The sequence below is a fragment of the Lygodium microphyllum genome, chromosome 18 (genome assembly GCF_053477565.2).
Source record: "Lygodium microphyllum isolate KBCC chromosome 18, Lygodium_microphyllum_v1.1.10, whole genome shotgun sequence".
Lineage (NCBI taxonomy): Eukaryota > Viridiplantae > Streptophyta > Polypodiopsida > Schizaeales > Lygodiaceae > Lygodium > Lygodium microphyllum.
The window spans coordinates 136,579,325-136,592,346 of record NC_141152.1 but is presented as its reverse complement, the minus strand read 5'-3'; the positions used below and the strand labels follow the sequence as shown (position 1 = coordinate 136,592,346).

The 13,022-nt window shown below is 43.2% G+C and overlaps 1 protein-coding gene across 3 annotated transcripts in view; it reads right to left on the bottom strand.

The window, feature by feature from the left end:
- Nucleotides 1-13,022, bottom strand: part of LOC148021423 (uncharacterized) — a 128,481-nt gene that overhangs the window by 46,459 nt on the left and 69,000 nt on the right. For all 3 annotated transcript variants that reach the window (XM_087699292.1, XM_087699291.1, XM_087699293.1), the window contains exons 4-6: nt 11,097-11,179; nt 10,370-10,981; nt 10,138-10,216 (exon numbers count right to left, since the gene is read on the bottom strand). In XM_087699292.1, coding sequence (XP_087555418.1) covers nt 10,138-10,216; nt 10,370-10,981; nt 11,097-11,179 — 774 coding nt within the window. The remainder of the gene's footprint in view (nt 1-10,137; nt 10,217-10,369; nt 10,982-11,096; nt 11,180-13,022) is intronic.

Here is a 13,022-nt window from a genome sequence, read left to right as displayed (position 1 = left end):
AGGCTTACATATACCTTCTAGTATGGAGTAATGGGGCTTGTGACTTCTCTCTCGAGGTTGAGTTTCGAGTTCTATCAGCTCATCACGTCTATTGTTCTTCACTACAGGTTACCTTATAGGTGGAGTACTAGGATTTTTGCGGTTTGTTTCCCTCCTCCATTTCTATTTTTGGTTTCCATTTACAATCCCAAAAAGGCTTTTTGGCACCCCTTCCAAGAGAGTCGAGGTACCACCCTTTAGACTTCAATGGGCAACGGCTCTGGCAAGCACTTGGGTTTTTGTAGTTCTTGCTCCATGAAGGGATCGATTTCCTCATTTGCTAAGACGCCATGTTTATCCTCATCTTTTGGAGTATGTGTTCATAGCTAGTGATCTTCTTTCTCAACTCTGACGGCATCTGAGGACTGCATTTTGCTCCCTCGACAATTGTTCATCATCTTCAGATTACTTCAGCATCCCATTACCGAGAGGATTGTGTTTCGCTCCCTTCATTGTGTGCAGATTCTCTTCAAGTGCTACCGCCTAATCCAAATAGGACAGTGCAATCACCTTCAAAGCTTAGGCTCTATTGTATCAACTTTGTTCACTTAGCATGATTCAGTGCTTCATCATCATCTTCTTCTTCTATGTTTTTTGAGTTTCTTTTTTCTCTCAGTGTTTGCCGTATACACTCTGTATCTCTCCCCACAAACCCTATTGTCTCTCTAGTTACCTTTTATAGGAGTCGTTTCTTGACATGGTATCAAAGCATACCTCATTTCTTGACACCTTCACCACCACCCCTTCCCTTTGCCCGATCAGAGAAGATCATACCTACTTGTCACTCACTATATCCTCCTCCCAACGCTCATAGATGCTAGCCACAACCTGGGACCATGCTATGAAGAAAACTGCTAGGGTTTGCACTGAGGACACACAGAGTGTACGACCACGACAGAAACACAAAAAGACAAACACAGACACAGAGGTCAAAACTCAAACCCTAAACGCAAAACTCAAAACTCAAACACAGAAACTCAAACACAAACAGAATAAGAGATAGAGAGAACACAACTCTGAAGTAAATGAATGTTGTAAATGAATGTAAGAGTGTATAGTGTGCTCAAGGGCAGAGCAATGTCGGAGTGTGGCGTCCACCGGAGACGGATCCCAAGTCTGTGTGACCACCAGTCGGAGTGCAAGAGTTTTGTGATGTGTTGGGTGTACCCTCCCTACTCCCATCTTCTGGGTCACTATTACTCAATCGGCCGCATCCCATAAAATTTAACTCCCTTATTCAAAAAGAAAAAAGAAAAAGTTCAATGTGGTTCCATCCACCTTTGTAGGACTTGGTAGGCCATTGGGCAGCTGACGTGCACCCTTTGTCTGATGCCATGTCCTCTCCGAGGTCATTATGTGGATTCCCATGGTAAGATAACCATCGCCTCTGTAGTCTTGGTAGACCATTGGATAGCCGACATGCACCCTTTCTCCAATGCCCTGGCTACTTTGGGATGGGATGCCTTGGGGTCAATAAACATCACAATGGTTGGCCTAACCTTTTGGCTCAGTTTTGAGCCTGAGAGGGGGTGTTGAGCTAAAATATGCATTACTTGCTGATTAGCCTCTTAAACAGCCCCAAGACACACTTAAAAAATGCTCTTTTATAGTAAAAACCCTAAAACGGGGAGCGGTTCGAAAGAGTTCAGTGGAAACCCTAATTTGGGAGGCTCCAATCCACATCTATAAATAGACAGGCTACCCACCATTCAACCATCATCCTTGTTTGTAGGTTACACCACCCACACACCCTTTGTTGTTGTTGGCCCCCAGTTTCCAGCCTACAGCTCGTCTCCATCTGTTGTCCAACCATCATCGACTGCAACCACATTATCCTCAGCCTGCTGTCCATTGCTGTAGGCAACAGCTCTCAGCTACTGGCAACTGCTCCAAACTGTCCCAAACTACTATTCAGCCTGTTGTCCATCGTCGCCAGGGTCAGCCAGCCTGCGTTTACAGCATTACAGGTCTTGACACTCTCCGACACACCTTCTCCAACTATCACCTTGCTGTTTACAACACTTGTGCACAATTTCCAGCTTCCGATCGGTGGTACACTGCTGCGTTTATGAGTTTCCAGCCTCTAGACTATTGCATTTATGATCAATTCCACCAGTCGGAGTTTGAGTGATGAGGTATTCATGTGATGAAGAAGGATGGGGTTGGGGTAACAACAGCCGCTAGTGGAAACAACTTAGGATTCGTTCAAGTGGTGCTCTGCACAATGAGATGCAAAGTATGCTACATGCTGAAGAATACTCATGCAGCAGGTGCCACTTGGACAGTGCCCCTTGTGGAAAAATTGTTCACTTTTCCAAGTGCCCTAGTACAAAGATAATGAAATCATGAAATGCAAAGGGTAAGGTACAATAGGGGAAAGAAGCCGATGTTGAAGACAAAGTGCTAAAGCTTGTAGAATACCAAGAAGGGTAGGAACCCCCTCTCAACCTGCATGTAGGTGTTGAAGAAGGAAGAGGAGCCTGATGTCGGTCTTCGTATGGTGCCGAGAACCAAAAGGAATGAAAGAAGAGGAAGTGGATGAAGTAGACAAAGCACCCTACTAGAAGAGCAAGGTAGAAGCCACTGCCATGATAGCATCGAGAGAGATGCTACACGATCCGCCTCAGGAGGGAAAACCGCCATGTTGAAAGAAGAGCAAGCACTCCTAGGATGATGAAACCATGAAAGGAACAGTGCGCATCCCCACATCTCTAGCCCAGGTAGGACCAAAGCAATCTATAAGTTAGCCCTACACTGAAAGACAAAACCCTGCAAAAGATATGAGAATCTGCAAACACAAAGGTTAGTGGTGAGATGCTCCAAAGCAAAAGAGAACAAAAAGAAAATCTAACTCAAAATAAATGCAATGAATGTGTATGTATGAGTAAATGGAGCGGAAGACAAAAGAATGGAAAAGCTAAGGACAATGAATCCTATGGGTCCGCCTCTAACAGGGCAAAAAATGAATGCTAGACTGGCCTAGGATATCCGAAAGCACCTAGAGACGTGCTAGTCTAAGAAGGTGGCCAGCATCGCGTACATCTAGTCGCAAGGCTCTGCCAAGGGAACGCCTAACAAGGTGGGAAGAAAGGTGAGATAGATGCATGAAGTGCAACGGCATCGGAACCTGCAGACCAATCAACCAGTCCCTCAAGGGTAGTGAAAGAGATGGGCAGCTGAGGCTGTACTCGGGCCACATGTCCAGCAGCAACGGCGGGTGCTAAAGGAGCAGATGAAGCAGAAGCAGAAGACGTAGCCCCACCAGACTGTGCAGTCACAGTGGTCTACAGAGACTTTTTAGGTGGAAACACCAATCTGGCTAGAGAAAGAGATCCAAAACTACCACAATTGGGAACTTTGTGTTGATGGGGGGCAACAAGGGGGTCCTTAAATGTTTCCATTCCAACGAACCTAACCACTTCAAAAGGGAGTATTTGAAACTTGGCCAAAACCCCCACCAAGGATAGTTTCTAAGTAGCACTGAGCTACCAGAGGAAGACTATTGGAGTAACTTTCAAGGAATTAGAAGGAGACAAAGATCCAACCTTAGAAGCAAAAGTCAAGAGGGGAATAGTGCATGCCACCCTCCATAAGAAAGGGCCAAATTGACAGCTCTTGGTGATTTAGACCCATCAAACTATCAAGGAAAAAATTTTAAGATTCTGATTGACTGCAGAAGTGCCCACTCATTTATATCACCAAAATGTGCTAGAATGCTAAGAATAGGCATAATACTTGCATCAAAGCTACTCGTGGAATTGGCAAATGGAAAGAAATTCCTTTCTATGCATTGAATGGCCAAGGTGGAATTTAATTTAGAAGGTAATCCTTCAAACATGGGATTCAAGGTTATGAACTTAGGAGCCTATGAGTGTTTGTTAGGAATGGACTAGTTGATCCCCAATGACACTAGTATTCATTGTAGGAAGATGCAAGTCACATTCCACAATTTGAATGGTGAACTAGTAACCACTCAAGGAGAAGCAAGGAAGCCCAAAATCCAATTGGCAATTCCCAAACCTTGGACTTTGGAGTGACACTCCTCGTCCACATGGCTTGCTCTCTGGCAGTGTGTGCAAAACCGGCAACCTCACGTAATGCAAGCATTGCGGACTCTCCATTGACGGATGTAGTCAGGGTAAGCTAGTCGAGGGTCCGGCATAAGCTCTAGACCAATGACGAGGACCTTGAGACTCAAGCACTTGTTGCATGAAATTAGACCAAGTGGTAAAATTTGATCCGTTAAAACATGTCTTATCCGTGAAGGCATTCTTGGCTATTGGAACGGGAATGGTAGTACTCGGAGATGGATAGTGTGAAAAAGTGTAGTGGGGGTAGAATGGGGGAGTGGAGTACACTTGGGAATGGGCCCCAAAGTGCCCACCAAGCATGCGGGTAGTATGCAAGGTGGATCCATAGATAGGGATGGGCTAACTAGGCATGGGCATGGTAGCCACATGAGGAACCCAAGGAGATGGGATGGGAACACGGTGAGCAGAAGATAGGAATCTCGGCATGGGTGTAACCCAAGGAGAGTGTAAAGACGCACCATAAGCTGAGGATGGAAACCCCTGCGTTTATGGTCATGTGAGATGTGAAGCTGGGGATAGTGAGGAGGATGCCCATCACAATTGATTCAGGAGTTATAGGTGTGCTCCTTTGCTGAAAGGTGAGAGGCACTGTGTTAAATGGTGGCATTCCCCCTAACCAAGTACCATGGTGCAAAGAGGTAGAGAATGGGGTGGAGAAGGAAAAGGTGCTAGGAGCGGAGATGGAAGATCCAACCCCTAGGGTGTGTGATGCAGATGTGGAGTGTAATCCAAGGTTTTGGAAAGATGATGAGAGCTGATCAAGGTGTGATATAGAAGAGGGTGGGATGGAAGGGCAGTGAGAAGAGTATGTGATATGCTCAGATGAAACAGAAGTTATAGATGTACCTGAATTCCTTCTGCTTCGTGAGCCCCCTCTATTGAAGCTCACATACACAAAGCCATCCGGATCCTGTACCTCAAAAGAAGAAACAAGCGAGGGTTTTGATTCATGCAACACAAAAGAATTGTATAAACCTGACATTGGACCTGGTTGAGATGATGAAGATGGTTCGCCAAAGGTTCTGAATGCCATATGTCCTCCATAATCGGAGAGGTAGCAAGCCTCACCAACCAGTCCGAATGTGATAGCAAAACTAGTAGGAGGGGTGTAAACATCACCATACTTGTTGCGATAGTACTCCTCAAAGTCCTCTATCATGTTAGTACAATCTGGAATAGAAGTAGAAGAAGGTGAAGGTGAAAGTGGAGTGTCGTCCCCCTCACTGAGTCCATAATGTTGTCTCAGGGCCTCCAATGATGGAGAAGTCTGATAAGACATCATAGGAATTGGAGAAGCAGGTGTCTGGGACATAGTGATTCGGTTACGAGTCGTATTGTGTGCCTCGCACAAAGACTAGCTCTCCACAATATCTGCAAGATACTCTTTACAAAAGCACCGGCTCTGATACCATGTGAAGAAAACTGCTAGGGTTTGCACTGAGAACACACAAAGTGTACAACCCCAACAGAAACACAAAGAGATAGACACAGACACAAAGGTCAAAACTCAAACCCTAAATGCAAAACTCAAAACTCAAACCCTAAACGCAAAACTCAAAACTCAAACACAGAAACTCAAACACAAACAGAATAAGGGAGAGAGAGAACACAACTCTGAAGTGAATGAATGCTATAAATGAATGTAAGAGTGTACAGTGTGCTCAAGGGCAGAGCAATGTCGGAGTGTGACGTCCTTTGGAGACGGATCCTAAGTATGTGACCACCAATCGAAGTGTAGGAGTGCTAAATAGTGAATGACAGCAGGCTAGTCACCAAAACACAATAGTCTGGAGGCTGGAAGCTAGTAAACGCAGCAGTGTACCGCCGATCAGAAGCTGGAAACTGTGCACAGGTGCTATAAACAACAGGGTGACAGCTAGAGAAGGTGTGTCGGAGAGTGTCGCGATCTGCAATGCTGTAAACGCACGCTGGCTGACCCTGACGATGATGGACGACAGGCTGAACAGCAATCGGGGACAGTTTGGAGCAGTCGCCAACAGCTGAAAGCTGTCACCTACAGCAATGGACAGGCTGAGGATAATGTGGTTGCAATCAATGATGGCTGGACAGCAGATGGAGGCGGTCGGGCTGTGGGCTAGAAACTGGGCGCCAACAACAGCAGAGGGTGTGTGGGCTAGTGTAACCTGCAAACAAGGATGATGGCTGAATGGTGGGTAGCCTGTCTATTTATAGATGTGGATTGGAGCCTCCGAAATTAGGGTTTTCACTGAACTCTCTTGAACCATTTCCTGTTTTAGGGTTTTTACTCTAAAAGAGCATTTTTTTAGTGTGTTTTGGGGTTGTTTAAGAGGCTAATCAGCAAGTAATGCATATTTTGGCTCAACACGTCCCAAAACAAATAGTACAATGATGAGTGTAGGGAGCTATACAAACACCTCCATCTATTATAGAGAGGGAGACCCACAAGCAGATGAGGACCTTGCCTTAAATAGTGTATATATGAGAAGGCACAATATTGGGATTTGTACCATTTATTCATGAGGAGAGATGTAGCCACAACATGGTGCAAAATGTAGAAGTCACACCATCCCACAACCATCGACAACCTGGAGATATAGCACTTCTGTGCAAAGGACACATAGTCAGTATGATGATGAGTATTATGAGACAGACAAAGTTAAAACATAAGATAACCACTTGAGATACTACATAAGTAGCTTACTTGATCTTTCAACACCTAGTGTGATGAAAGAATTCAGTATATTTGGCTAAACTAGAGGCAGAGACACGCCAGCTATTTTTGGGACAAGACAGCAAGAGAGTATGGGAGGTGTTTTAAGAAAGGCAATCGGGTACCCCAATCATAGCACCAGAGGCATGGTACAACTATGTAGAGAACCTATATGATGTAGAAGGCCAACTCCCCCTATGTCTCCCCCACAAGGGCCGTGTCCATCTTGCAGTTCATACTTTACTACAGGGATGGTAATTGAGACGATTCATAGATTGCAACATGAAAAGGCACAAGATCATGATGGCTTTGTTGGGGAACATTTTATACATACATGTAAAATTCTTGCTCCTTTTTTGGGGCACATTTTTAATTGAGCCATGTGTGAGGGCTTTCCATCGACAAGTTGAATAAAGCATACCATTGTACCACTCTTTGAGAGCAAGGATTCTATGGTGCTAGAGAATTCCAAGATGATCATAATTGGTCACTACTTGGCCAAGATATATGGCTGCATTTTAGAGCATGAGCTTAGTACATGGGCACACGGGTTCACTACACCTGATCATATATTGATCCTCAGAGCTATTATAGAGAAGGGTAGGGCACATGAGAAAAGGATTTATTGTTGCTTTGTGGATTTATGCAAAGCATTTGACACTATGCCTTCAACCAAGCTCATGCAACGACTATAAGATATTCGCACTCCATAGGATCTACAATGGGGGATTTACGGTTTGTATGAGTCAATAATAGGGAGGGTACAACTCCAAAAGGGCTTTCCAATACAATGGACACTACCATCAAGGTGAAGCAAGGGTGCCCACTTTCACCTATTCTCTTTGGTGTTTATATTGATAAGCTCTCCAATAATGTGGATAGATTTGGGGAGCCCAAGTGCGAACTTGGCTGGCATATTGATACCATCTTGTTGTATATCAATGATGTTATCATAGACTCTCTGGAGGGCTTGTACAAACATATTGATGTATTGCAAGCATTTTACATGGATAAAGGATTGATGGCAAACCTTCGGAAGACCAAAGTGAGGGTGTTTAATGCCACACAAACTTGGGTGACCCAAGCAATACATCCGTTTACTCTTGGAGGGGATATGGTTGAGAATGTTAGATCCTATATATATCTGGGGGTCAATTTATTGGCCTAGGTGTGGAGTAACTACACAATTAATTAATAGAGAAGGAAAGATAATGTGATAATAAATACAATGCACAATGGTATTCAATCACAAAATGAGAGGCAATGTATTAATGAATGACAGAGAGTACAGCTCAAGATGATCACAATGAATAATGCCACACTTGTGTGCTAGTGACACACAAAGTATTCTTTTATAGATTTGTTGCAGAATCTTCATCCATCAGAGGGTATCATGCGAAAACATGGCACAAGTTGCACTTGGCACGACTATCAATGTAGTGTAGAGGGGAGCTGATCCCAAAACAACTGCTGAAAATAGATCCAAAAGGTGGAGACAGACCAACGCAGCCAAATACAACCTAGAAATACTGCCGTCTAGCCAACAGAAAGGGATAAACCTGAAAACACAGGGGCTGATCAGTAAAACAGAGATAAATGCAGCCGTACATGCTGGAAATGGTTGGCCACAGAAAAATGGAGGATAGGCTGATCAAAATGCAGATTTCTTGGGCATGTTACAAGCTGGAAACAGGTCGCAGCAGTCTGATAGAATCAGCAACAGCAGTGGAAGCAGTTGGCAGACCTGCAACAGCAGGCAACAGCAGAAAACAGCAGCGCAGGACCTAACAGAGACATCTGATACCACGTTAGGAGTGGGTGCAGCAATGAAAGCATGAAAATTTAATAGATTGCACAACACAAGAAAGAAGAGTGGGACAGCAAAGAGAAGATGAACATTGCAAAAGAACTCTAAAGAAGAATGCTTGGGAAATGGAATCCATATACCCATAAATGAGACAGTACAACAATAGTGAGTCACCAACTGAATAGGCAATGACATTGGCTCCCTCTGTCCAACAAGACCTGCGAATGTCTGAGTATGTTGATGATCATAACTGCAAAGGAGAGAGCCCAGCATATAAATAGGCAACCATCATGAAAAATTCAGCCAGTATTTTGGAGACCTGAAATATGCAGTCGGCCAAATAAATAATGACCAGTCAGCCACATTCGAAGGCAAATAAACTGGCAGCCACTAATCATCACTGAAAAAGAAATGCACAGCTCACTAAGCCCAACTCAGACTCACATATGAACTAACTAATCTGCTAATAGAGGAGGGAGGGAGGGACAGCATCACTATATAGCACTGCCTGAAGAGATCAGACAGCATTTGAGACTTGGAGAAGTTCCCTCAGTGGGAGATTTCAATGCAAGGAAAATGTGCAAGCAGTGCACTATCTTTAATTTCAAGGTGGATCCCATACAGTTGCCTGCAATAGAGAAGGACTATGGATCACAAAGAGTATCTATGGTTGGGAGCTAGGATCAATAATGGAATGAGGAGCTGGCCATAGGCAGGTGGGTTTGCATGCTTCCTACATGGAGAAGTAGCACTGTGGACTATTGGGATCATAGGAGACAGCACAACTTATCCAAGACTTCTCAAATATATTTACGCCCCCCTGGAGGAGAGGGAAAAAACAAGAGCATATGACACCTCCCTCTCCTTTTTCATCATAGCCCCCCTCCAACCACCTAGCCATAGAGCTATACCCACCCACCATGTGATTCACTAAACCCATGAGTGCAAAGACAAGGATGCCATCTACCATGCACCATTGGAGGCACTTACATCAATATGTATTAAGGCATCTTGGGATTGTTTCCTTACCACATAACTCTATTCTTCTTGTCCTTCAATCTCTCATAGCATTTGTCATATTATAAGCTTGTACCAGCAGTGGTTTGCAGATTCATGTAACTGGTAGGTTGCTCAAAAGTGAGTCAATAGTTCTGTGGTGCAAGTAAGGAACCTTGCTGTCACCTACACCAATTCCATTGATAGATTTCAGCTTTAATCATGTCTTTTTTGTTTGCATTTGAAAGTGACACCTCCAAGTAAAATTAAATTCTGGATACCATTTGCTGGCCAATAACATAAGTTAAAAGTCTTAATAACAAACTGTAACTTTTCTATTATTGGTATAATGCACTGTTAGTTGCAAATGTCTACAAAGGACACCCCTAACTCCAAACATGCACAAGATACCTTTGCAAGCTTGCATTAAGAGACAACGTTTATTACATGACTGTCTAATGAATTGCTGTACAATGACATCACAGGGGCTGAGGTTTTTTTTTTAAAATTACCTTCACAGGTTGGCCAACTCGAACAACTTTCAAACCCAGCCCCAACAAACCTTCAACCAGATTATCAACGGCAACATTGCTGCATCCAGATCCCAAATCAATACGAAAGCAAACCTCCCAAAATATCAAACAAGCAGCCTGATACTCTAATCCAAATTGGGTGATAATCCTCAAACAAAGTCATGATAATGGAAACTGTTGAGGTTTCATAAGCATCATGTAAGAAAGGCACCTATCAGCACAAGCTAACACTTTTCCTCTGGTTTTGCAAAAGGCAGCAATACAATATGTCAACGTCCGTGTCTTCCCTGTTCCAGGAGGCCCTTGCCATAGAGTCACCCGTTGAAGTGCAGCAGTTTCCACTGCCTTCTTTTGACTGTTATTCAACTTGTCACCCAAACCCTGCAAGTATGCCCTAATGTCACCTTTGGCAGATCCTAAGTGCTTACCACTGATCTTAGAAGGAGGACTTTTGGCTATTTTAAGTTCTTCTAGCCTTTCAGAAATGGGTTCACCACCATTTGGTTGAGGATGAGACATTTTTGTTTCCAGAGACAAATGCTGCATCTTGTTCCCCTCAGATTTTATAAGTAGCTCTCGTATTGCAGTTGCACCTTCACCAAAAGAAAAACCTCCTTCAGACAACCAACCTCCACTGCTGTTAGTATTGACCCTAGCTAGATTGCATACAAGTCCATGTGGCCGAACCAAGGGTGAAGAAAAAATCTCAACAGCAAAGAGGCACCGTTCATATGCAACACGATTCGCATAGAGATCTAGACGCCACTTTTTGTTCAAACCAAGCTCTTTAGACTGATTAGGAGAGACAGCTACTCTGATGAATCTGCAAAACCAATCAAATTTTCTTAAGATTTGTACTGCTGCAAAAGCAACCCTATAAGGACACACAGAGATTGAACTCATGAACAACATTAGAATGGAAAACAACCCTGGACTACCTTCTTGCTCTTTCTAATACAACACCCTCAACAGCAGTGTCCTCCTCCAAAGGATTCCTTTGGCTAATCATGACAATGTCCCCCTACAGAAATGAACCAGAAATGAACCAGAAAAACAGTCTTTTCAATGTGATACCGGTAACAGTTTCAATTCAGATGAACATGGGTTCAAAAATAACATTGCAACAAAAGATGACCTCAATCATAGCACACAAATTTTTTGTCAAAAACCTTCCTAAGGATCCAACTTGTAAATGCAACAATGTAAAAGTGGCCTCAGTATTTGACATGATAAACCTTATAAAGACCATTTCTATGGAGCTTTCGGTCATTTTGGGGAAATGAGAATATTAGAATAGGTGTTCTGAATTGAATCTTTCTTCTCATGCGGGGGATGGGATAATTCCACTCAGTGGTGTGCCATCAAATCCGGCATGAGGGAAATCAGTGATTGTGAATGTATATAGAGATGTAGCTAGTAGTGACTAACCTCTTGTAGGGGGATATATGGATAGAGATCGGAAAGAGTGGGGTAGACCTCACTAGATTATAAGGTAGCGTTGAGCTAAAAATGCATTAGCTTCACTTAAATAGCCCCAAAACATGTTTCATTAAGAAAGAAACCTTGTTTATTTAAAAAGAAATGCATTCCTAGACAGTGTCTGTATCCCATAAGCACAAACCCACTTGGGAGAGCCCAAACTTTCTATAAATAGGTATGCTGCCCTCCATTCAACCTTAATCTCCTTTTTGCAGATTTCAAGTATTTCAGCTTGCTAACCACACCCTAGACACAGAGCACATCGTAGTCCAAGCTGGCCATTGCTGTTTACAACAGTCTGGTGCTTGTTTCCAGCCTACCACACATTGTTCAAAGCTGATTTTAGCATTCTGACTGCTACTACTGATTTTTCCTGCGTTTTTTGTCTTTCTCTCTCCCGCAGTCTGCATTTGCTGTTTTCTCTCTCCTGCAGCCAGTGTTTTGTCTTTCTCTCTCCTCACCTACGTTTTTTGTCTTTCTCTCTCCTGCACTGCCATCTGCATCAAATTCAGCTTTCCTTGGTTACATTTGCTAATCCATTCGAAGTACGACACTCTCTCTAGCTCATTACCCTTGCACTGATCCTTGAGATACAAGAGTTCGAGATACAATATTCATTTACTACATAGTGTGTTTGCTGCATGAGCATTGTATATTGAATAGTCATATCATTTCATTCATTCTCAGTGTTCATTGTCTCTGAGTTATCCGAACCCTAACTGTATTCTTTTATCAGTCTGTGCTTTATCATACGGTGTTATTTGTGTTTCTATGTTAGGGTATTTCTTCACAAGTAGATGTTTCAATGGGTAATGTGTTAGCTAACAAAGTGATGACTACTTGGTGTCTAGCTGTGGTAACAACAGGAGATGCAGGATATATATGCATGATCTGTGAAGACTCTCAAGGAACACTATGAAGATAACAAAGCCATGTATGTCAAGTATCAAGGAGAGGGATCTTGTTACATAATTGATCATCCTAGAGCCATGACGAGATTGATAGCATGTATAGAGACTAGACCAAGAGCCCATGAGATAATCTACTATGCTAGAGCCATGGCTGGATAGATAGCGTGTGTAGACACCAAATCGAGACTGTACAAAAAGCATAAGGAGACTTGATGATTACTCTAATACTATGTAAAGTATCAGAAGGTCAGCAATGGAGAGAATAGATTGTACAGCAAAGACCAACAATGAATGAACCCACAAATCAGAATATGAATGGAAGGATGAATCAAACCTAATGATGATATTATGGGGGGCCCTAGCATGTGCGTCTCTCCAACCAAGACTAAGGCATGAACAATGGAGTCTAGACCTACTTGCTATGATCAGTGTTAAATCGGGTCATTAGCACCCTTTTAGGGCTGTAATCAATGT